This window comes from Poeciliopsis prolifica, unplaced genomic scaffold (assembly GCF_027474105.1).
Source record: "Poeciliopsis prolifica strain line A6 unplaced genomic scaffold, Auburn_PproV2 SCAFFOLD015, whole genome shotgun sequence".
NCBI classification, from domain to species: domain Eukaryota; kingdom Metazoa; phylum Chordata; class Actinopteri; order Cyprinodontiformes; family Poeciliidae; genus Poeciliopsis; species Poeciliopsis prolifica.
The window spans coordinates 6,060,589-6,082,837 of record NW_026562390.1 but is presented as its reverse complement, the minus strand read 5'-3'; the positions used below and the strand labels follow the sequence as shown (position 1 = coordinate 6,082,837).

Sequence of the window (22,249 nt, the reverse complement as noted above, 5' to 3'; positions counted from 1 at the left end):
TCCAATTGTTTAGCTTTTAGCCAATAACACAAATACACTTGTGGTTTCTACCATGTTGGCTAACTTCCTTATCACTGACAAATTAAATAAGCTTGACATGAAACTGAGAGAAATGAAATTCCACACTCTAAACATGCAACTTAAACCCTAAGAAAAAGAGCAAATTAATATTGATTTTTTTATTTAAAAAGAAAATGTGTGTAGAAGTTAAAATGCACAGTTTTTACATGAAAATCAGCAGCTTCTCTGTGGCAAGAGACAAAAAAACAACAACAACAAAAACAACAACAACTCCAGCCTATTGTTTACTTTATCTTTTGTAAGGTGTAATATAATGAAGCCCATTGATTTCAGAAAGCTCCTTTCATGTATCCATGATAAATATTTGATAACTGCTGTTGGGGCCTGAACTGACTGAGATGGAAACTGAGGCCTGCAGGGATAATAAAGGAAATGTGTGTGTGTTTGTGAGTGTGTATGTTTCTCTAACATATGGAACAGGGAGTAGGGAAGTGTGTGTGAATGGAAAGGGTGCAGTAATGACCCCCCTGTGAGCGGGGGGAGGAGCCCCGGCGTCTCGCCTCCTCCCATGTACCATTAATAAATAATTAACGAGAAATCTGCCAGTCAGTGTGGACTGGTGGCACGTTACAAGGCACTGTGTATGGCAAAGGCTATCAATCAAGGGGCATCCATTCATGTGCATCAACTCATCTCCAGGGGAGGGAGAAACTGGTGGGGGGAGCGGGTGGTTGGGCAAGTCTGTGTGCGCTGGTTCGAAAGACGGGTGGAAGGGTTGGAAGGGGGATTGATAGATACTGAGCAAACAGACAGAATCAGTCTCATGGAGGCAACCCTGCTATGACCATATAAGGACATGGGCTCTGCTTTAGGCTGCAGATTGGTGGCTCCTGTGCACTCATCTGCTGGTGACTTCAAAGTCATTTGGAGGTTGAGTTTGTGATGTCATCATTCCCAAGATGGGCAGGTGCGAGTTTAGCTGACATAGGTTAAAAAACATAGAGGCTTATTTTGGGAGAAACACGGGATATGGAAGAAAATATTAAGGAATATTTCAACCACAGGAGCAAACAAAGACAGAAAGCCTATATAAGCCCCAAAAAAACTGCATTAATGTTCATTTTGTCATTTTAAAGCACATGGTCATCAATCAGACGATTGGCAAAATAATAGACATCCCTACACAGTGCTTTAATATTTCCATTGTCCTGTTACGATATTTATGTTGTTTTTTTAATCCCTTCAGTTTTTAACCTAAGTTAAAGATAAACAATATGTAGTCTTCACAATTTTTTGCAAATAAATATCGCAATAAAATAAAATAAAAAATATTGCTCATCGGAGGGTTTGTTCTGTTGTGAGTCAGAAGCTGAAAAGCTTGTGAATATGTATTTGTACTTGGGTCCATCCAGTTAATACTTTTAAAATCGTATCAGAGATTCTCAAGCTGGGTCTATAGACTTTGGCTTGGCCATCCTAATACATAAACAGATATAATTCTTCCACTGTAGTTCTGGGTGTACGTTTAGTGTTTTTGTCCTGCTGGAAGTTCACCTCTCGAGTCTTCTGCAGCTTTCTACAGGTTTTCCTCCAGGATCAGGCGGTACTTAACTCCTTTTATAATTATATGCAACTTTGTGTTACAAAAAATTGTATGAAATACACAAAAGTTTGTGATTGTAAGATGACAAAATGTGAAAAAAGGTATAAACTTTAAAGGTCTGATTAATTTTATAAGGCCCTGGAAAAGTAAAGCATGGGGAATCTTTAAAAAAATATTAAAGAAAAGGGACCAATTATGAGTTCCTGATGAAATGTAACAAATAATTGAGTTGATTCAAAAACCCAGAAAGAAGGCAAAATGTAATGAATTTGGAGATTTCATATAATAGAGAAAACTGCATGAAAAGATTTAGAGAAGGCAGAGAAATCTGCACATCCTGGGTTTCTATGATCATCAAGACTGCAGGCGGTACCAGAATGGAAATCCTGGAGCAGTAGTCCCTCGACAGGCCAGAAAACATTTCTGAAATCATCCCACAGTGATTCAAGCCCACAAACAGAAGTTCTAGTTAAAACTTTGCAGCACAAGGGAAAACAACTGTTTTGTATGAGTAATTTATACTGAGGGCAAGCAGAAAACATGAAGGTGGTATAATCTTGGAACAAAAAAAAAAAACATTAATCCTAAACAATATGCTCAAATTATAAAGGAAGACATTCTATGTCAACAGAATGACTATTAAATCAAAGAGGTTGAGTAAGAAACTGCCTTTGCTGAGCCCCTATAAACTATCTGGAGGATTTGGAGCAACAAAGAGAAGCCTTAGCTAATACTCAGGTTCCTGTTTTGTGCTTCAACTTGGCCAGAACATGAGACAGAGGATCCCTGGACAGGATAGTCAGCTCCCTATTGCCTTCCAAGCTCGTTTCTTTGGATAAAAACAGCAGTACTAGTTTACTGCTTTGCATTCTGAACACTCACCTCTCCCTTCTTCCCAGCTAGAGACTGGCGCCTTGACGTCGTCTCCTCGTTGATGCTGGACAGAAAGTTCTGGGAGATCCGCAGGGCATCCTGCAGGAGCGGGTGGTCCGGGTGGCTGGTGGGCGTGTGTTTGAGCAAGTCCTTTGAGTAGATGACAGAGTAATGTATCAAAAAACAAAAGATATCTTAGAAAAAAAAACAACAATTTGAATTCTCAGTTTCTAATAGATAGACAGCTGTGACTTCAAGAAAGCATGCTTCCAGTCATTTTGCTTACATGTAGCACCAAAGTGCTGCGTGTCACCGGTCCACAGGTTTATACAGTAAAGCTAAAAGTAAAATGAGACAAAAATAGAGTGAAAATTTCATTCTGCATGCAATATACAACAAAACAGATTTATGATTTAAAGTAACTTTAATATGACGGACCCTCCAGGGAGTTCTTGGCTGTATCCTTACAGTCTTTAGGGCTCCTCACCTTCAGGTTCTGGTGGATAAAAAAAAAAACACAAGAAATTAGTAATCTAAAATTAAGTTGGCACAAACAACACAAAAATATTGTAACGTTATGTAGTTTTTCTGCTTCAACCACTAAAAGTCATTCACTTCCAGATTAATTATTCAACCATCAGCAGATTTTTTTTTTTGGCCCTACTATCATTCTCAAATGGCTCAGAGTTATTCATCATTACTTAGACCATTAGTAAGTCTTCCATTATGTATTTCATGTACGTCATGTAGATGCCCACCTAAATGCTGACTGGCAGGCCTCCATAAAACATAGATGAAAAATTATGTACTAGAAAGATCCTCGTGGGTTGGGAAAAAAGGTAGAAGTTGTGAATCAAGAGCATCAAGGTCACCAGACTGCTCAGTAGTCACAGTTATACATTCTTCCAATTAGGTTTGCTTTTGAGCAACTCATGTGTAGCAGTGTGGTCAAGCTAACTGAGAAATTCTGTCCATTTGCTGTAAAAAATAAATAAATAAAAATAAACTATGTTGGTAATTCATTCCCATTTGTGTCATGTGAATCGCTACGCATGCTGCTCAGACAGAACTGTGCAAAGAGCAGCTGAAACAGTCAAACTTTATAACAATAAATTGAAGCCAGTTTATGAATCAAGAGAAGTTCTGTTAGTTTTGTTGGAACTTGATTCAGTGGAACAGCACAAAAATATTTTCTAAGTCACTTCAAACAGGGAACAACAGAGCATCTCGTCTCATTCAGTTTGCACACATTTGGGACGCTGTTTTCACATTGCAAAATCCATGTTGAATGGCTGCTTTGACTTACAAACTGGCATTGCAGATCTAATACCACAAATGCATCACACAGGACTTCCACGTTTGTTTACTTTCCAGTTCAGTGCTCTGTTGTGGTCCAGTCATTTCTGTGCAATGGGAGCAATGATTGTCACGTGTGTGGCTTTGTTTACAAATTACAATCTGTTTGCAAAAAAGTACAATGTGAACACAAACCGCACCTTTGGTCTGGTTTTGGTCCAGACCAAACAAGCGGACCAAAGGATTTTCTTGGAGCTCCAAGAGAGAAAAGAATACCAGATCGGTTACATCTTGGATGACCACTTCCCTAAGCACCACCTGTCTATTTTATGTGGTCAGTCTCACCTCAGAGATTTCAGCAAACTGCGAGTTGGCCTGGCAGCACTTCTCCGCTGTCTCTACAGCAAGCTCATAGTTGTCCAGAAATGCTCGATACACTCCAAGCTGGCTGGCCTGAGAAGGAGAGGAAAAGTTAGCACATAAAAATTAAAAGGGAAAGGAAAAAGTTTTTTTGGTAAATTTTCAAAATTTGCTTTTTAAAAAGAGCCAAGCTGAAATAGCAACATACATAATCAAAGTAATTTCTTGCTAAGACAGTTTAGTTTAGTAGAATCTGAAATACATAATCGAACAAAACAGCCAGCAAAGAAGACAGACGGTCAAAACATCCCCATTTTTACTATGGTGGTCCTAGACGCTTGCTGCTATAGCAACTAGTGAGACCTGGTCTGTGTTGAGTGGAATAATTAACCAGTGCTGTAACAGAGATAGTTGTAGGAAGCTTGATGACGAAATTAAATTCCAGCAAACGCTTGTCTGCCAGAGCTGAGATTCATCTCAGCGGAGAACAAAAGGACGATCAATTCTTCGGAACAAAAGCAGAGAGAGGAGAGCGTACAGTGGAGCGGGGTGGGCCCTGTGTGAGCTGTCAAGATCGACCCCCATGCGCCCACCCCACCTTTAAAACGCTTATCACACATGTAAGCACTTCCCATCAACATACCGAACAGGAAATTTTACTTGCAAAAACTGATCTCAGGTGGCAGCATTTGAGATCTTTCATGCACTTTTTTAGAAATTAATCTTAAAAGACCTACTTATTTTCATTTTGTCCAATAATTAGAAATGAGAGCTTGGATATTATTAAGACTGCAACATGAAAAATGTTTCACAACCTTTTGTCAAAAAATAATTGACAAGTAAGTTTATCTAAAAATAGCAATTCAAAACTGAGAATAGGATTTTAACATTTTTGAGCTTTTGCTCTTTGAGCACCAAGTTCTTGTTTTTCAATATCATACAACTTTTCCGCTCTGGAGAAAAATTATTTCAAATTCATATCTGCAACTAGTTCACGCACTCTTTTACTGCAACTGTACAACTTTCAAATTATATGCCACAAAACTGAAGGCTGTATATTATGTCCAAGTTAAAACAGATTTAAAACTGTTTAGCAAAAATGCTGTTGCGCCATAAAGCAGCAAGAAGCAGCAAGGTGCTGCTTTCAAAATCTTTCCCCAGGCAACACAATCTGCACTACTGCAGGGGCAATTCAGAGCGTGACAGTTTCACCGCAGAGGGAACGGGTCGCCCAAATATCCCACAACCACATCCCCATACGACAGCGTGAAGGCTTATGGATCGTAGCCATAGAGTCGGGGCAGAAAATGGTTTTGAGAGATGGAAGAAACATGCTTCGGTGTTTGGATTTCTCAGTTTGGGATTTGCAATTTGTTAGAGTCGCTGTGTAATTTACTGCAGAGAACAACATTAGGAAAACAGCCGAGTGACATTACATAAAAACGGCAGACTTTAGCTTTGGCTGGTAAACTGCTCAAATGTCTTGTAAACATTTTCTGACGAGAGAAAGCATTGTTTCATCTCGACAGGAAAAGGTACTGTATGTTTCAATTACGCCTACAGCTAAATGTATCAAGATACAAGCTAACGCTTCTGGCTGTATTGAGGCTATAATACTTTCATCTTGCTTATTATTACAGGGGGCATAATCCAAGCAAGATGCCCTAACTAGCATGTATCATGTCAGCTAGTTGTAGCTGTAGGTCTAAGTGAAATAACATTGTTGCCTCCAGCTCCAAATTTTATGAGCTGAATTTGGGGGGAAAATGACCCTCAGCATCACATTATGGATGATTTTGTTTCTTAAGGGAGAAAACAAGCAAGAATACAAAGATATTGAGTCGCAAGGGACTAAAATGACTAACAACTGTGTAGGATTTTTTCATTTATTAATTTTTTTTACCAGAAGTGGCAATAATAGTGGAGATTGATGAAGTCTATGTAGCAGCTGAGACACTTACTGTAAGTTTAATTCAGAGACATTTTAAATTTAAAGACAAGGCTTGTCCGAGAGATATTAGGGAATTATTGATCAATGTTATGATACAGTCAAGCTAACAACCAACAGCAAACTGAAAGCTTGTCACAGCCACAGTTTAAAACAGAAAAGCTTCATCTTCTTTTACTCATCTTTGATAAAACAAATTCAACACTAGTTTAACAGATTCCCATCTCTGAGGCGTGTGTTTAGGAGGATGAGGATCACAACTGTGATTTTGCCCTATTTTCAGCCTTCAAACGATTCTCTCTGACACTTCACTCTCATAGCCTGTCAGCGACACTCTGCCTTTTCCTCTTTTCATCCCTTCTCTCATCTTCCTTGTTCTGATGTCTCATGACTCCTAAGCTTTTGCAGATTTAGGAGTCATGGTGAGACAGCTCTATCAAGAGTTCCAGCAGCCTAAAAATCTACTTGGCTTGTCGGCTCCCATCCTTTCACGGACGTCCCCGCCCCCACGAGAATGCATGCATCACCTCCTTTACTCCCTTTAATTTTCCTTTTCCCTTGTCCTCAGAACAGCAGAGGTGTAACAGTTTTACGAAAAAGGGAATAAGATAGAAACAGTTCGAATGTGTAAATATCTGCTTCATCTTCAAGCAGGTCAGAAAAGTTGACAGTGTCCATTGTTCAATAACAATAATATCACAACTGTGATACTCATTATTTTATGACTAATTCTTGTTCTTTTTGAACTTGAAATAACATATCATGTTATATATCTTTTTACTCTATCTGTAGGTTGCTCAGATCATAAACTATGGACTAACAAAAAGCTGAAGTTGGCTTCTAATTTGCAAGTCTGAACCAATGCCTTTTTACTTTTTTCATAAGCTATACCAATCAGATCTGTCAAAGTAAGCATAGTTTGTGATTGTTGCCATCCTATTGGAAATCTAAAAATGAAAAACATAGAAGTTTCATTGCATTGAATCTAAACCAGATCTGTATGTTAACAACTAGAGTTCTTCCAGTAAGGGACCCATAAAACTGAAATAACAGGAACGCATGCTAAATGCATGCTAAAATGTGAACCACTCTCAACAATTATTGAGCAATGTATTGAGCTCAACCAACAATAAATGCATACACTGAAAATAATTCAGAAGCAACCAAAAAGAGAAAATAAAATATGCAAAAGAAAATGTATTTATTTTAATTTCTTCCAAGTGCCCATCTACTAGAAAATAATACAAATTCAATCAAAATTTATCATCCAAAGCCCAAAGGCAGTCTTCAGAGATACATTAATAAGATTGTGTGTGTGTGTGTCTGTGCGTGTGTGTGGTGAAGGCAGCTCCTATTTATAGCAGCTTCTTGAAGACAAAAAGCACACAGCGTTGTGATGGCCTCAGCTGCCGGAGGCAGAAAGGGGGCATTGTGAGGCAGGCCTGTGCCCCCCTCTGTGTGCATGTGCACGTCAGAGTATCAACCAGTCTGGGGGGGGACTAGATGAGGAACATGAGGGAGAGATCAGTGGGAGAGGAGCTGTATTTCTCAGAGTATTAACAAATGATTCATTGTGAGTTAATTGACCTGCTGTGAAAATGATTGAACAGAACCACTGTACTGTACATTTGGCCCTGACATCCTTGGAAGAAATTGCTGCAGGACACGAAGAGAGTAAAGGCAATCCAGATTTAATTTGTGCAAATTTGAAATCACAAAGAGGAAGATCACTAGAAAAATCAAATCTGCTTTTACTGCCGATTTATCAAATTTAACTGGCCGGTTCTGCTTCTGACATCTTTCTGTTTGATGAGATGTTACAGTAAGTAAAGCCGCTGAAGCTCTGCTGGTTTGCTTTGGGAGGGCGTCCAGGCAACATAAATGTCACTGTACAACCCCAAATGTCCTTTTCCACTGCTGTCAACCTTTCTGGCTGCCCAATGTTGTCACTTTGATTAGGGGTAACGTCACGCGGCTACACCCAGGGACCCAGCGGCTGTCATAGCTGCACACAGACTACAACCACAAACAGACCAACCCTTTAATTTTCCTTTGATAGGAACTCAGATTGTATTCACCAGCTTCTGGAAGAGGTCTCCGACCCTTGGTGGTGGCTCCACTGCTGGACGCGGGGCAAAAGTCCGTCGTAAAACTCCTTGTGGATTTCGTACAGCTCAGGCACTTTGAAGAAGATGGTTTCAATCTGGGCCACTGTGAGAACAGGCTGGGATGTTGTAGCAGCTGCCTTCAATGGTTTCATTGGCTGAGACAAACAGAAATTCAGTTCAGCTGATTTAACAAAGTAGCAGAGCTGAATAAACCAGTGTAAAAATTGTGCTAGTTAGTCAAAAGTCAATTTTTGATTCCTTCTCCCTGTACTGGTGTAAGGTCTCCTTAAATACACAACAGTATATTGAAACATACTGAGAAGGGGGAAATCGAATTATCCAATTCAAATACCTGTAATTTATCACTGGTTTGCAGAAACCTGTTGAAATGTCTGAAGTGCTGAAATTGAAACAACTGAACTGAAAGTTGGCAACATCAGGAGAGAAAAATGACCACTGTTGCTGGTTTGACCAGGTGTAACCTGGAGTTTACTTAAGCAGACACTAATGTTGTGCAATGCAGTTTCACTCACCAGTAAAAGAGCCTCAAGGTGGCTGAGGTATGCTTCTTCTGTGGCCAAGATCCCAGACAGGACCCACTTTCTCATCTCCAAACCCTTTTCAAGGTCACACTCAGTCTGTGGAGAATAGAAACATGTCTAAAGCTTAAAAGAAAATGCAACAACTCTTATTTCATACAACAAAAGCAAAAAGAAATAAAAAAAATAAAAATCAAAGCAATCAAACAATGTTTTGCCTCCTGACAACCTAAATACATGGCATATAGTCCAACCTGTATGAAACCCTGCTTCCATATTGTTTTTTTAACAGAAAAATTTGATTAACCTCAAATGTCTTGACTGATAAACTAAAACTCATTCATCAATGATGGTAAAAGGGTGATGAATAAGACTTTGAGTGTCTATAGTTACTGGCTACCCTTGGAGGAGCTGCAGGAATGCTCAATGAAACAAAAACATCCTACAAAAAAAAAAAGAGAGACATCCTAGGCTGCTTTGCCATTCCGCCATTCCCCTGAGCTGAGTCAAAGCTCACTGAGGAGCACAGACATGAGAGAAAACAGAACAACAGAGAAACTCCTCCGGCGGTCTTGTTTAACCACAAACTCTGAAATAACTCAAACAGACAGGGTTTCTCCCATGGCTGAAAAAAGGTTGGGGCCTAAATATGTGCATGCAGAAGAAAGACACACACACAAGCTCCAGTCTGGAGGTGGAGGGATTTCAGCTCTGTAGGTAATGACGAAGAGGAGAAATGAGGGGAAAAAATAGGAAGTAATAAAATAAGCTGGCAGAGATGGATCAAAACAATAATAGACAACTTTAAAAACAATATTTAAACAGCGTATCTGAATAGGGAGCAGAAAAAAATATGTCAAGTGTGATATAGATAAAACTAGTGCCTGCAACAATCTGTGAAACTAGCTCAGTGGCGCATATGCAATATATTGCCAAATGTATTCACAGATCTATCCTCACCTGATTTTGACTGACATGACTAACTTTTGTTTATCTGAAGTCCATTTGAAGTTTGAAGGTCTGCAGCTACTGCATCCGCAGAAAGCAAGCAACATCTTAGCAGAGGCTAATGAAACGTTAGCCTCTGCTAACAGTTCATTATCGAACATTTAGTAGTAAGAAAAATTAACAGCTGGAGCCACTGCATCTTGTCATGGCACTACAGTGGAATTATTAAGCTCCTGAGATCCCATTCTTTCACAAAGCATGACTTGGAGCTTGTGGCTGTGTAAGTGCTTAGCACAACTGAAATTAATATTTTAATGGTTGAGCAAATATATTTGGCAATATAGTGTCACATTTTTATGCTATCGACGGAAAATGGTAAAAAAGATTATATGAAAAGGACATTTAAATCAGTTTTGTACATTAGCATATTCAGGTGTTGGAGTCAAGGGCCAAGTAAGGTAAGTCAATATTTCTCTTTATCATAGTAATATCTCAATAAATAAGCAAATCTTTACAGTACTTTCAATAAGAATCGCGCTACTTATTGTTGCTTTACAAAAATAGCGTACAATATGTTGCACCCTGCCTTCTACGCACACATACGGGGAGAGCTTCGATGTCTGTGGGCGTACATGCATTTATTAAAATGATGGGGCAAATGGGTTTGAAACCGGTTTCCATGGCCACTGCATAAGTAGATGCTGATGCAGATTTCAAGGAACAGTTGAGGCTGAGTAGATTATGAAACCCTCTGGGATTATTATAGACGGTGTTGTTAACCTGCAGTTTAAATGCAGGACTGAATACACTTTGCATTATGTTGCAACTCCTGCAACAGTCACATTACTATGATTTTTGTAAAAATACTACTTCACTAAAGCTAGACATTCATAATTACATTTTTAATTTTATTTAGATAGTATAGATATGCTTCTATCGTTCTCCAGACAATGAACTTAAAGATCGCAATGGATCGCATGTGGCTCCAACACCAACATCTATAATTTGTACTGCATAGAAATGTTCAGCCTACGAATCCCTGCACTACCACTTAATTCTGAAACATCTTTTACTTCTAGCTTTTCCTTTCCTTTTCTGGAATTATTAACACTACATAAAAACACACTATGCATATTTGTCCAAAGACAACATAAAGAGGAACATCATGACTGACTCTTTATTATTTCTAACAATCTGCAAAACAGTCATCATTAACTTGGAAACATTGCACATATCACAATGTCCACAAATGCACAAAAATAAATCAGTACTTACTTTTAACAATCAAACATTTTATGTAAAAGTGAGAATAACTGAATAACTGTGAGAAGTGATTAAGATTTTAAAGCACAAACTACACACTTAAAAAACAATGAAACAGTCTGTTCCTCTTCTTGTGCTTTGCCTACAAAATTCACTCCCTTGGACATTTTGCCCTGCTTGGTCCTTTTACAAGTCGATCAATTTTTGTTCCATGTTTTTATTTAATTGTCATTATTTTATTGAAATCAGTTTTCAGCAGGACATTAAAGAGTTTGATTTTTGTAAAAAAAAAAAAAAAAAAAAAAGCCACATTGTATTGATCATGATTGATTTGTAAAAGTAATTAAAAAGGCAAAATGGCCAATAAAAAAGAAATTTGATACTTTTTTATAGGCCTTGTAACAAAGCCTCATCTTTAAAGGTTTTATGCTTCAATAGTGTGATCTTTTCCTGTCTTATTTCTTTCTATTATTCTCTTCCACCCCCTTTCATGAAAGCAGTCTGACGATGGATTTTTGACAGCTTCTGCATTATGTATGACATTGTTTAGAGTTCTGCGCTGCATTGTATGTTTCTATTGCTCATTATATATAGGCACTAAAATACACATATAAAGAAAGTATGTATACAAATGTATTAAAATATTTTTTTTCTGGGCTGTCATTTAGGTGTTGCTAAAATAAAATGTAATGGATTTACTACACTCTAAAGCAGCTCATAATGAAGGCCTAAAACAAAACAAAAAAGTAGCTAGGACAATGAATAAAAATGTGTCATCACCCTCAATGCTTATAAAGTAGCATTAAAGGCCTAGCAAACATGGAGAAAACATGGAGAAAACCTGGTTACACCAGGTTAAGCATTATTTCATCCATTCAGACGACAGAATATAGAAGACTTGAGTAGATGCCCAGACATCCATCTTTTATTCATTATGCTGGCAAATAATGAGTCCGTCTTCGGGACCAACTTAAAGAGGCGTCTGTGTGCAGCATTAAAGGTACACACCTAAACAAGAAGCTCTCATGACCTGATTTGCTTCTAACTTGTTTGTGGGGGACTGAGGTTTATAGATGAAACAGTCAGATCAGTACAAAAAAAAACAAAATGGCAGCTCCATAACAGAGTTTTAACAAGATTCTTTTTTATCCCTATTGTGATTCCCTCCTATGTTCGTGTTTGCTTGGCTATTCCGTGTTGCACCTCGAACAAATACGAGGTGCAAGAAATACAAACAATTCCAGATTCTCTAGAAAGATTTCACTTCTTATGGTTATTATGTCAAAGTTTCATGTAGCCAAAGCAAGCAGGGGCATGACCTCACCAAAAGTATAATATGAAAAGCAACAATGGTGAACTTTACGAGGCTTTATGATGTTGCAGTTCTGGTAGTCAAACTTCAAAGCTAAAAAAAAAAATAAACTGCTTTATAGGTTGAGGGAGAAAGCTGTCCTTGATTTACGCTTCTGCAACTCCAGCAGCAATAAAACTGTCTTCATGATCAGTTACCCCTATTCTCCTCTTACTTTCTAATGAGAGGAAAAGTCACAATAGGAGGAAAGAAAAAAGGAGCCACTGACAAAAGTCAAGTCATCTCTGATGGTGAGTCACCACATTGACATCATAAAACCATCAGCTCACACTGGGCCAAATTGAGCCTGTTTGGGCTCCGATTCATAAATTAAAGAACGAGGCAGGAGCAATGTTTGTGGAAGACTTTTCAAAGGGCAAATAAAAAAACGATAGTTGGTCTGGCAGCCTATGAAAGTCTGTTTGACACCGCTGGGAATTTGTTAAGGGAGGATTGTTTAAGTGTTGCATCATATATTTGACTGACTTCAGAGGAGAACTGCTTTGGAGCAAAAACTGCAGTGAGTGAAACTGAAAACATTCCTCAGACACAACAGCAAATATGTTACGTGATTACGTAGTAGAGAAATACGTTAAATAATAAATGGATTTGAGCATCCTGCATAAGACATCAATAAGACATTGATGACTTTTGCAAATTTACTTTGAAGAATTAGAGTATATAATCTTAGTGATGTCCCTTTTACAATCAATTAAGACCAAACATAACATTTCTGGGATCCTAGAGGGAATGTAATCATCACGGTACTGCTAACATAGCACACTTTTGCTACCATGTGATTACAATTTTACAGTCACAGGCATCACATTCGCACTAGAATGTTTTCTTGAATTCACAACCTGTGTAATTTCCCCATAAAAATTTGACATTTCTGCACCTCCATCAGTTTCAGCATAACTGTAGGAAAGGATGACGCTGCCATAATTGTATTTGTTTTGGATGACTTAAATCTGTCAAACAAAAAAAGCAACATCCATTATTTATTGTCAAATGTAAGCTATTTATTTCAATTCTTGTGTATTATGAATGCTCTCCAGGTGTAGTAAGGTTGAAAGGTTACGAACTAAAACATCTTCATGACAACCAACACAATGATTTCACCGCTCAGAAGCCATTTTAGACTATTACTTTAAACTCTGGCACCCTTCCATTTTCCACAAAAAATTAAGAAAAAGTAGCTCTTTGGTGTTCTGAAAACTAATATGTCATTTTCACAATAACATGTAAAGAGTGTCAGATGTTGAATATTGCTGGATCTATTTTACAGAAACAGAAAGGCAGAAAGAAGAGAGCTGGAAGGATAAAGATGGTTGTAAAGTTATGGGGATGGGGAATAATTCTGCCAAAAACTCTCCCAGAAGCAATCAATCTCTGAAGGCTAATTTGTTTCTTTCTTAGGTGTCAGGTAGTAGGGTGGAAAAACATGTTTTATAGAAATGTTTTAATTTAAAGTGATAGGCCTCGAGAACCGTCAGCTGATGAAAAGTTAGAAGGTAAAAAATATTTGCCCTTTTCAGGCATTTTTGTGTATTCTTCACCTCTTCCTTTAGTTTGTTTTTACTAGAAAAGTAAAAAAAAAGTATCAGCTAATACTGATGAGAAGACATGATAGCACACTGACCGACTTGGAGGACTCCAATGATCCTGAGGAGAGTGTATCCCGGTGCTGCGGCTCTTGGAACTGAGGTGCGGCGAGGACGACGGCGAGTCGTCAATGTACGGCAGGATGTCATGGTGCCGCCGCTGCTCCTCTGCTCGGTCTGCATCGTAACCGTACGTTGGAGGAGTTCCAGTGAAAATGGCCATCTGTTAATGACAAAAACCAAACAGCAATTTAAGACCTTTAAAAGGTTTTTGAAATTGATGCTGCAGCATTTCTGACATGCAGATGCTGATGTGACTTTTGGGCTAGCGGAGCATCCAAATCTTTAATTTTCCTGATTCAGGCTTCCAGAGTTCTTGGTTTATTTTTAGCCATTTCTTAAAGTATAAATACTAAAGTTCACATTGAATCCACAGCAAATATTTCTACAGTCATTAGGCTTTAAATTTGGGGCTCTAAGGAAAGGGACTGCTGAACTGATTGATGGATAGATGGTAAAGTCAAACTGCAGACTTGTTCCTGCAATAGAACCATGATTAAAATTTGCTTACCAAGACCTAAAAACTGTCACTTAAATATTGTTAATGCATAGCCTGTGCAAAAACAAAATGTGCATAAAATCCTTCACTTTTATTACAGACATCAAAGCATCCTTGACCTACAAATCAAAATTAATTCTCATTATTTGAGGTTTTCTGCACGGCAGTGCATTGAGACAAAGACATGAAGTTGTGCATTGCATTTACTGATTGGCTTCGCGCTCTCAGAAGGTTGCCAAGTCTGGTAGAGTTAATTTCCAACTCTAATTAGAGTAGCTCAGGAAACTGGGGCACATAAAATTAATTTCTCCTGCATCTTTGTTCATACACCATAAACCATAAAAAGGAAACACCTGAGAACGAAAACTCAAAACTGCTTAAAGTAAAAAAAAAAAGTAGGATATAGTTTGGATCATTAAAATGTATTATTGATTTGAATTTTAACAATGGACATTAATTACTTATACAGCAATATATGATTCACTTGAAATGGCCAGAACAAGAACAAAGATCAGTGAGCTGTTTGTTCAGTAGATCAGTGCAGGATGTGTGACAGATAAATTAAAGACAGAAAAATAACTCTTAAAAGAACTTTTTGAAGCGCCTAAAAGTTTTTCATAGCCAATATGTGGGGTTTTTTTAAATTATATGCTCTGTAGTTGCTTTTGCACACTGTACGAATTCACAAGTGTCACACTAAAACATAATGCTCAACTTTATTGCAAATTTACCTTTCCACAACATTCATATGTTGCAACAATCTCTTTGAAGTAAACAACACAGAAGGAGGGCATTCAGTGTCAAAGCCTTATGCCCACCCATGATTTCCAAAGCTCACTGTTGTTGATGGTGATGCCCGCTGCGCCTTCTTTGACCAAAGGCATGCTGCCAGAGGAAACAACCCAACACAGAAACTCTGTGTGGGGCAAACAGCCTCTTCCCACAATGTCAAACCTTTCAGCAAACCATAGTTCCCAGTGACGCTTGCAGAGTCATTGGTGGTGTAAAAATACCGGGTGGGGTTTTTAAAATACCCAGTCGAAAATGAGTGAGTGCGGTACTAGCATGTTTTTCTTTCTGGGTTTTCTAGCTCTGCCTCAGTGCATTAATAGTAGCAGGCATTCAAAAAAGGAGCTTTTTGAGAAATAATTTTGCAGCTGTTTCTTCACAACACTGAACATATTCAGAGCATTTTACTATTTAAATTCTAACTTTGTTTGGAAAATGCCATTTCTGGAAATGATGGATGCAGTTTTAATGTAACAGAGTCCAAAGAAAACACAAAAGTCTTAAATATTGGCGAAAACAACTATTTGCGGTTGTAAACACCTCAGAATAGAAATGGGTGCTATGATAGTAAATAAAAGTAATTAAACATAAATGAAATTATTTTTCCATGGCTATGTTTACATCATGTCTTGGTTCAGATTGGCCTGAACCACTTTTTTTTTCTTCTTTTTTTACATCACTTTTTATGAATATTTTACGTGGGTTTTCACCCATTTGTTGCCTCTACTGACATCTTTGTTTCCCCCCCCCCTCCTCTCAGGCTCCATGGACATCTCACATAAAGAATATAAGCACCAAATACCACTGAACAAAACAAAAACAGGCAACCAAATTCAACCAAACCAAATTCAAGTTCCAGCAATAAAAGTAAAACACACGTGTAAACTTTCCTCTAAAATGCGTGGATGGAAACAGCATTTGGGAGGGGAACAGTTAGGGCACGTTCCTGCAGAAGGCGGAGAACTACAGTAACACTGGCATCCGCCTAACTGAGTGTTAATGACACTGATGGTGACATGAGGCCACTGAATGTGGGAACTGGTATTTGTACAACTGTCGATATTAAAATATTAATAATAATCTTAAAATCTAACTCTCTGGAGCTGATTAATCAAAAATAGATTTACAAAACCATGAAGTGTTGGTGTGGATAAGGAAATGAGAAATCAAGATATATGGGTACTTGTTTTTCATATCATTTTATCCCTGCATTACAGATAACTCTTTTACTCTGCAACTTGTTTTTCCTCCGTCTTGGCCACATTTACAGCATATCGACAAGCTGCTGTAGTGCGAACGCAAGCAAGTATTGACTTGCATTATCTATTTTCACATATACACAGAATTAAAGGCTTTGTTTGAGTTGAAGATCCATGGCCAGGAGACAAACAAATTGCAGTGGTTGATAAAAAGAAAAAGGGGGTGAAAAGTGTAACCATCAGAAGAAAGCCCAGAGACAATACAGCACCCGAGAGCCATGATATTGAAGCAAGGAGGTGATTCTCAAAGGAGGAATAAGATATCCTCGATAGCGAGTTTCCTTTCCATCCCCCCATCAGGCTTTCCCCTCAGAGTGCCAGTCATAAATCTGTTCTGCCTGCTGACGCCTTTATTGAACCTTCAGAACAGGACTGTCATTCAAACATTACCATTTTAAGCTCTTCCTCAAACACAAATACATTCACACACTTACCTCAAAGCTCTGTGCAGCCCTATAAGAGGCTGGCTTTACTCAGAGCTTTCCTTCCTAATCCAGCCTTTTGATGAGGGAGGAGAACATAATCATAAGATGTGTTTTGAGACGCCCTCCCACCCCACCTAAGATCTGATTCAAATTCATCGTGCTTAAAGGGTACAGTGGATTCTTTGGAGGTTTAGTCTGTATGCTGGAGATAAATAACGTGGATCCCTGATGACCAAATAAACAGCAATTCTCGTTACTGCTTAGCAGACATATTGTATAAATGTATCATTTATGGAGCTTAGGGAGTAGATTGTGTTCCCCCGTGTTTCCCCAGCCTTTACATTTCCAATTTAGAGATAATTTAGCACAAAAGAAAGGGGGTTGGGATAGAAGTGAAAGAAGAAAGCTGCAGAAATTAAAGAACATCTTCAGCTTTGCTAAAGGGGACAGCTCTACCACCAAGCCATTTTCAGTTTTTTTTTTCTTCTTCCTCTAATCCTCTTGTGATTGCACAGCGATGTGACAGTAGTTAATTTGATGAATGTGGCAATGCTGTCAATAAACGTCAGACAGAAAGTCATAAACTGTGCTACATCCACATTGACAATTAGATGGCCTTTAGAGAGAAAAACAAGAATGTCGATGTGATCATCTCCCAAGTCAAACTGCATCAAGCCAAGGTATTGTTTTTGGATCAGATTGGAAAATCTTGGTGAAAATAACCCAGAATAAGAGCAGCTGATTTTAAGAATAAAGGTGGATTTATTTGTAAAGTAAGTTTTGAAGATGGTGACTCTTTGGAAATACGTTCCAACAAATACATCCATCATTTAAACCCAGTTATCCCTGCAGGGTTGCGTGGAGGCTGGTGCCTATCTCCAGGGTGAACAAGTTGCCAGTCTATCACAGGGCAACACGGAGATATGCAGGACAAATAACCATGCACAAACTCACAATTTAAAGTAACCAATTACTCTAAACTCCTCCCATTGTCCAAAAACAGAACGTGAAGAAAACCCACAGACGTTCAGGAAGAATTCTGTGCAGAAAAAAGCTTTCTTGCTGAAATGTTCTTTAAAGACAGCAATAAATGAAAAAAAACATGTGAAAACTATAAAAATGGATGACACAACAAACCAAACATTTGTGTCAGTATGCCTCCATTCTGTGTTTTCCTCCCACATTTTCTTTAATCAAAAAAAGACTAATAGGAGACCTTTCTTTTTTTTTCAACTCAGGCAGATGTTCAGTAGACGCACCTACCGTTCTTATCCTAGGAGACAAACCTTTGATTCTATAATCGGCTACCCTGTCTTCCCCATCCGCTGCTAAAGTCATTAGGAAAGAGACTCATATTCCAGCCCCTGAAGCAATATCTGGGAAATAAGTGCTTAAATTGCTGAAAAGTCACACAGACATTCTGATTAATATTATAGCACGCTTAATCACCAGCTTCACTCAATATGGAAGCTGCTCATTAGAAATCTGTTTTTACAACCAAAGATAATAAAATATTATGAAAAATAGAAATGCTTTAGAAGTAGACTAAGGTAAATTTTATTGGGGTAGACATTCTGAGAGCACGGTTTATTCATTATAAAGAACATTTTGCTTCTCTCTCAACTTTTCATCGTTTTTCTTCTTAATTTCTCTTGGTCTCTCTGTTTTCTTTTTCTTTTGACGGAGCAGGAGCCAGTTCACAATCTGACCACAGCAGTAAATCTCGAGGGCAGACCTCAGTCCTCTGACACGCTAAGTAATGCCCTATGAGCACCGTGATCATCACGCGTGTTTCTGTGTGGGAGGAGAGCAACCTCATTAATTTTATCTACACTGAAGCTGCCACTTAAATCTCCATGGTTTTCAGAATAACAGTCAGTACCTTATCATTGCTAATGTGTGGCTTTTGAATGCATGATTTCATCCAAGAGAAATCTAACTCTTCTTTATTTTCGAATATAAAATAGTAGAAGTATATAAGAAGAGTCCTTTTAAGCCACTATGATATTGGAAAATCTAAAAAATGGGAATATTGTTTATTATAGCAGATAAAAAGTTAAAGATAACTATCACATGGGAAACAAATCCAGATCCATCATGACATAATATGAAATATGCCAAGTTTCCAGCAACTATCTGTTTAAAACTCACCCTGTTGGAGCTTTTGACCACCAAACCACCATCTTTGATATTGGAACAATACATTACATCAACTTGTTTCTTTGTAACAAGTCCTAAGTTAAAAAAAAACAAAACAAAAACAACAACTTTTGAAATGTATGTAAACTTATTTTGAAGACATTCATGAAAAAAACTCTAACATATTTGTTCTCTCATGATCATGGCATTTAGCAAACACAACTTATTTTGGTAATTTTGACCTAAAACAAGAAGCTAAATTAAAATAATTAAGACACGTGTGCGCTCACTCTGTTGTCTGAGACAGTGGAAATAAAGCATCAGTTTCTCTCAATAGATGATTATAATGTCAACTTTTTATTTTGTTTGCTAACTAGAAAGTTTGAAGACAGAACCGCTCACGAGCTTCGCTAGCTATGGAAATCAATCTTTTTTGGGGAATGTTATCACACAATGGCAGGCGTTTGATCATGTTAATGTGTCTGGGGCTGTAAAAGGCATTCAATACTTGTGAGCAAAGGTTAAAGGTTAAAGAGTTGGAGAAAACAGTGAGATCAGTGTTTCCTTGCTTGGGGAAAGAGGAGGCAGCAGAAATCTTATAATTTAGAATGATGGCTTTTTATTAAACAACATGATGCAACTCAAAGTAGATTGAAGCTTGCTTAAAAGTCATTCTGTTTTCATCTCAAACCTCCCATTCATCAGCAAAGTTATTGAAAAAACTGTGTGTAAACAATTAAATAGTTTCCTCATGATGACCAACTGCTTTGACACTTTCCAGTCTGGTTTTCGTGCTCACCACAGCACGGAGACTGCCCTCGTAAAAGTATTCAATGATATCCATATAAATACGGACTGTGGGAGAACCACAGTGCTGGTTCTGTTGGACCTCAGTGCAGCTTTTGACACTGTCGACCATGATATATTACTGAATCGACAGGAGAGTTGGGTTGGACTCTCCCGTTCGGTGCTCGACTGGTTTAAATCTTACATAAAGAACAGGGATTTCTTTGTTTCAATTGAAAACTTCTTATCAAAGAGGTCAAAGGTCACATGTGGGGTACCCCAAGGTTCAATCCTAGGACCCCTCTTATTTAATATTTATATTCTCCCACTAGCTCAGGTCATAACAGGAAATAATATTAGCTACCATAACTATGCGGATGACACACAGCTCTACATTACGATGTCACCAGGTGACTCTGAACCCATCCAATCACTGAATAAATGCTTAGAGCAGATAAATGTGTGGATGTGCCAAAATTTTCTCCACCTAAATAAAAACAAAACTGAAGTCATTATTTTTGGACCTAAAGAGGAACGATATAGAGTCAATGCACAGCTTCAGTTATTACAACTAAAAACTAGAGATCAGGCCCGAAACCTGGGAGTAGTGATGGACTCGGACTTGAACCTCCAGAGCCACATAAAGACAATTACAAAGTCAGCCTTCTATCACCTGAAGAACATCTCCAGGATTAGAGGACTAATGTCTCAGCCAGATCTAGAGAAACTCATCCATGCGTTTATCTTTAGTCGCATTGATTATTGTAACAGCGTCTTCACAGGCCTGTCCAACAAATCAATCAAACAGCTGCAGTTGATCCAGAACGCTGCTGCTCGCGTTCTCACTAAAACCAGGAAGATAGAGCACATAACACCAGTTTTAAAGTCCCTCCACTGGCTCCCTGTAGCTCAAAGAATAGATTTTAAAATACTGTCATAAGTTTACAAATCACTGAATGGTTCAGCACCACAATATATCAAAGATCTGCTGTTGTTGTATCAACCTTCCAGACCTCTCAGGTCTTCTGGTTCTGGTCTGCTCTGCATCCCCAGAACCAGAACCAAGAGAGGAGAAACAGCTTTCAGCATCTATGCACCAAAACTTTGGAACAAACTTCCAGACAACTGTAAAACAGCGGAAACCCTGACTTCTTTTAAATCACAACTAAAAACACACCTGTTTAGAGTTTCATTTGAAATGTAATATGTAACAATGTATTGTCTATTATATGTTGCATGACTTTGTATTCTCGTGTTTATGATGTAAAGCACTTTGAAATGCCTTGCTGAAATGTGCTATACAAATAAAATTTGATTGATTGATTGATTGATTGATACTGAGTCTATGGATGAGTTGGTTCACAGTGTCTGTTTATAGAGGGTCACCTGGTATTTGTGGGGTTTAGAGACCAAATCCAGTCGTAACCAGCAAATAAAAGTATGTGTGTCCAAAAAACACACATACTTTTACAATTTTACATCCTTCTATGTTTGCTGCATAAGTTAAGAGAGAAAAAAATGCCAGTGACTGGAATTTTCTTCAGACTCCATTAACTCAACATTCTCCGTCCACCAAATTGTTGCTGAACACTCCCGATCAGCTGGCTGAAAGTGATTGAATAAAATTTACTCTCACTTACAATTCAGGTGAAAAAGTTCTTTGTTTGAAATATTTGCTCTATAAGGTAATAAATGCAATGTAGCTCTAAAAAATTACGGCACTATGGAGGTGTTAATCTAATGCTCACTTAATACTAACGTAGAAATTAAGCTCTATGTCTGAGTCTTTAATTTTGATGGAGGTTGTGCACTCTGACATCTGGTTTTAGTTTAATATAGTTGTAAATAAATTAGAAAAATCAACACAAACATAAATCGAGTTAGATTTTTGTCATAGTTCATTAAAAGCACTTCAACATCTAATAAACAATAAGCTACACACTGAGAATACATTTCTTGTTTGCCACTGTAATGCTTCTACAAGCTTCTACAAGAGTTCATAATTTGCCATTTTTTCATGTTGTGAACCTGCTGAGGTTTTAATTAGGATGTGATTACGGCACAAGCTGTTTATGACACATGAAAGGTGAAAGAACTACAGTCCATTTTAAGAACTGGCTGATTCTCTACTGGTAAAGCTAAACCAGACATATTTTGAATAATTGTAGAGCGAGAAAACTATTACATCAGCATAATGCAAGTCGATTATTTTTTTCTATGTGGAGACAAGTGGCTCGACCAAAACACAAATCAGTAGGCTATACACTCATTGGTGAAAAAAAAATACATGAAAAAAGCAGGATGGCTGAAATCATTCCCCAGACACAAGGCACAATTTCAGCGTGATCATTTATTCTGTACAGTATAATGGTCAACAA

General features: G+C 38.0%; 1 protein-coding gene across 1 annotated transcript in view; it reads right to left on the bottom strand.

Moving 5' to 3' along the window:
- Positions 1-15,357, bottom strand: part of LOC129366672 (breakpoint cluster region protein-like) — a 33,126-nt gene extending 17,769 nt beyond the window's left edge. Inside the window, 10 exon segments of the mRNA XM_055040645.1 lie at positions 2,507-2,647; positions 2,784-2,809; positions 2,812-2,835; positions 2,936-2,993; positions 4,139-4,246; positions 8,180-8,208; positions 8,211-8,364; positions 8,743-8,847; positions 13,953-14,012; positions 15,292-15,357. Coding sequence (XP_054896620.1) covers positions 2,507-2,647; positions 2,784-2,809; positions 2,812-2,835; positions 2,936-2,993; positions 4,139-4,246; positions 8,180-8,208; positions 8,211-8,364; positions 8,743-8,847; positions 13,953-14,012; positions 15,292-15,357 — 771 coding nt within the window.
- Positions 15,358-22,249: the final 6,892 nt, after the last annotated feature.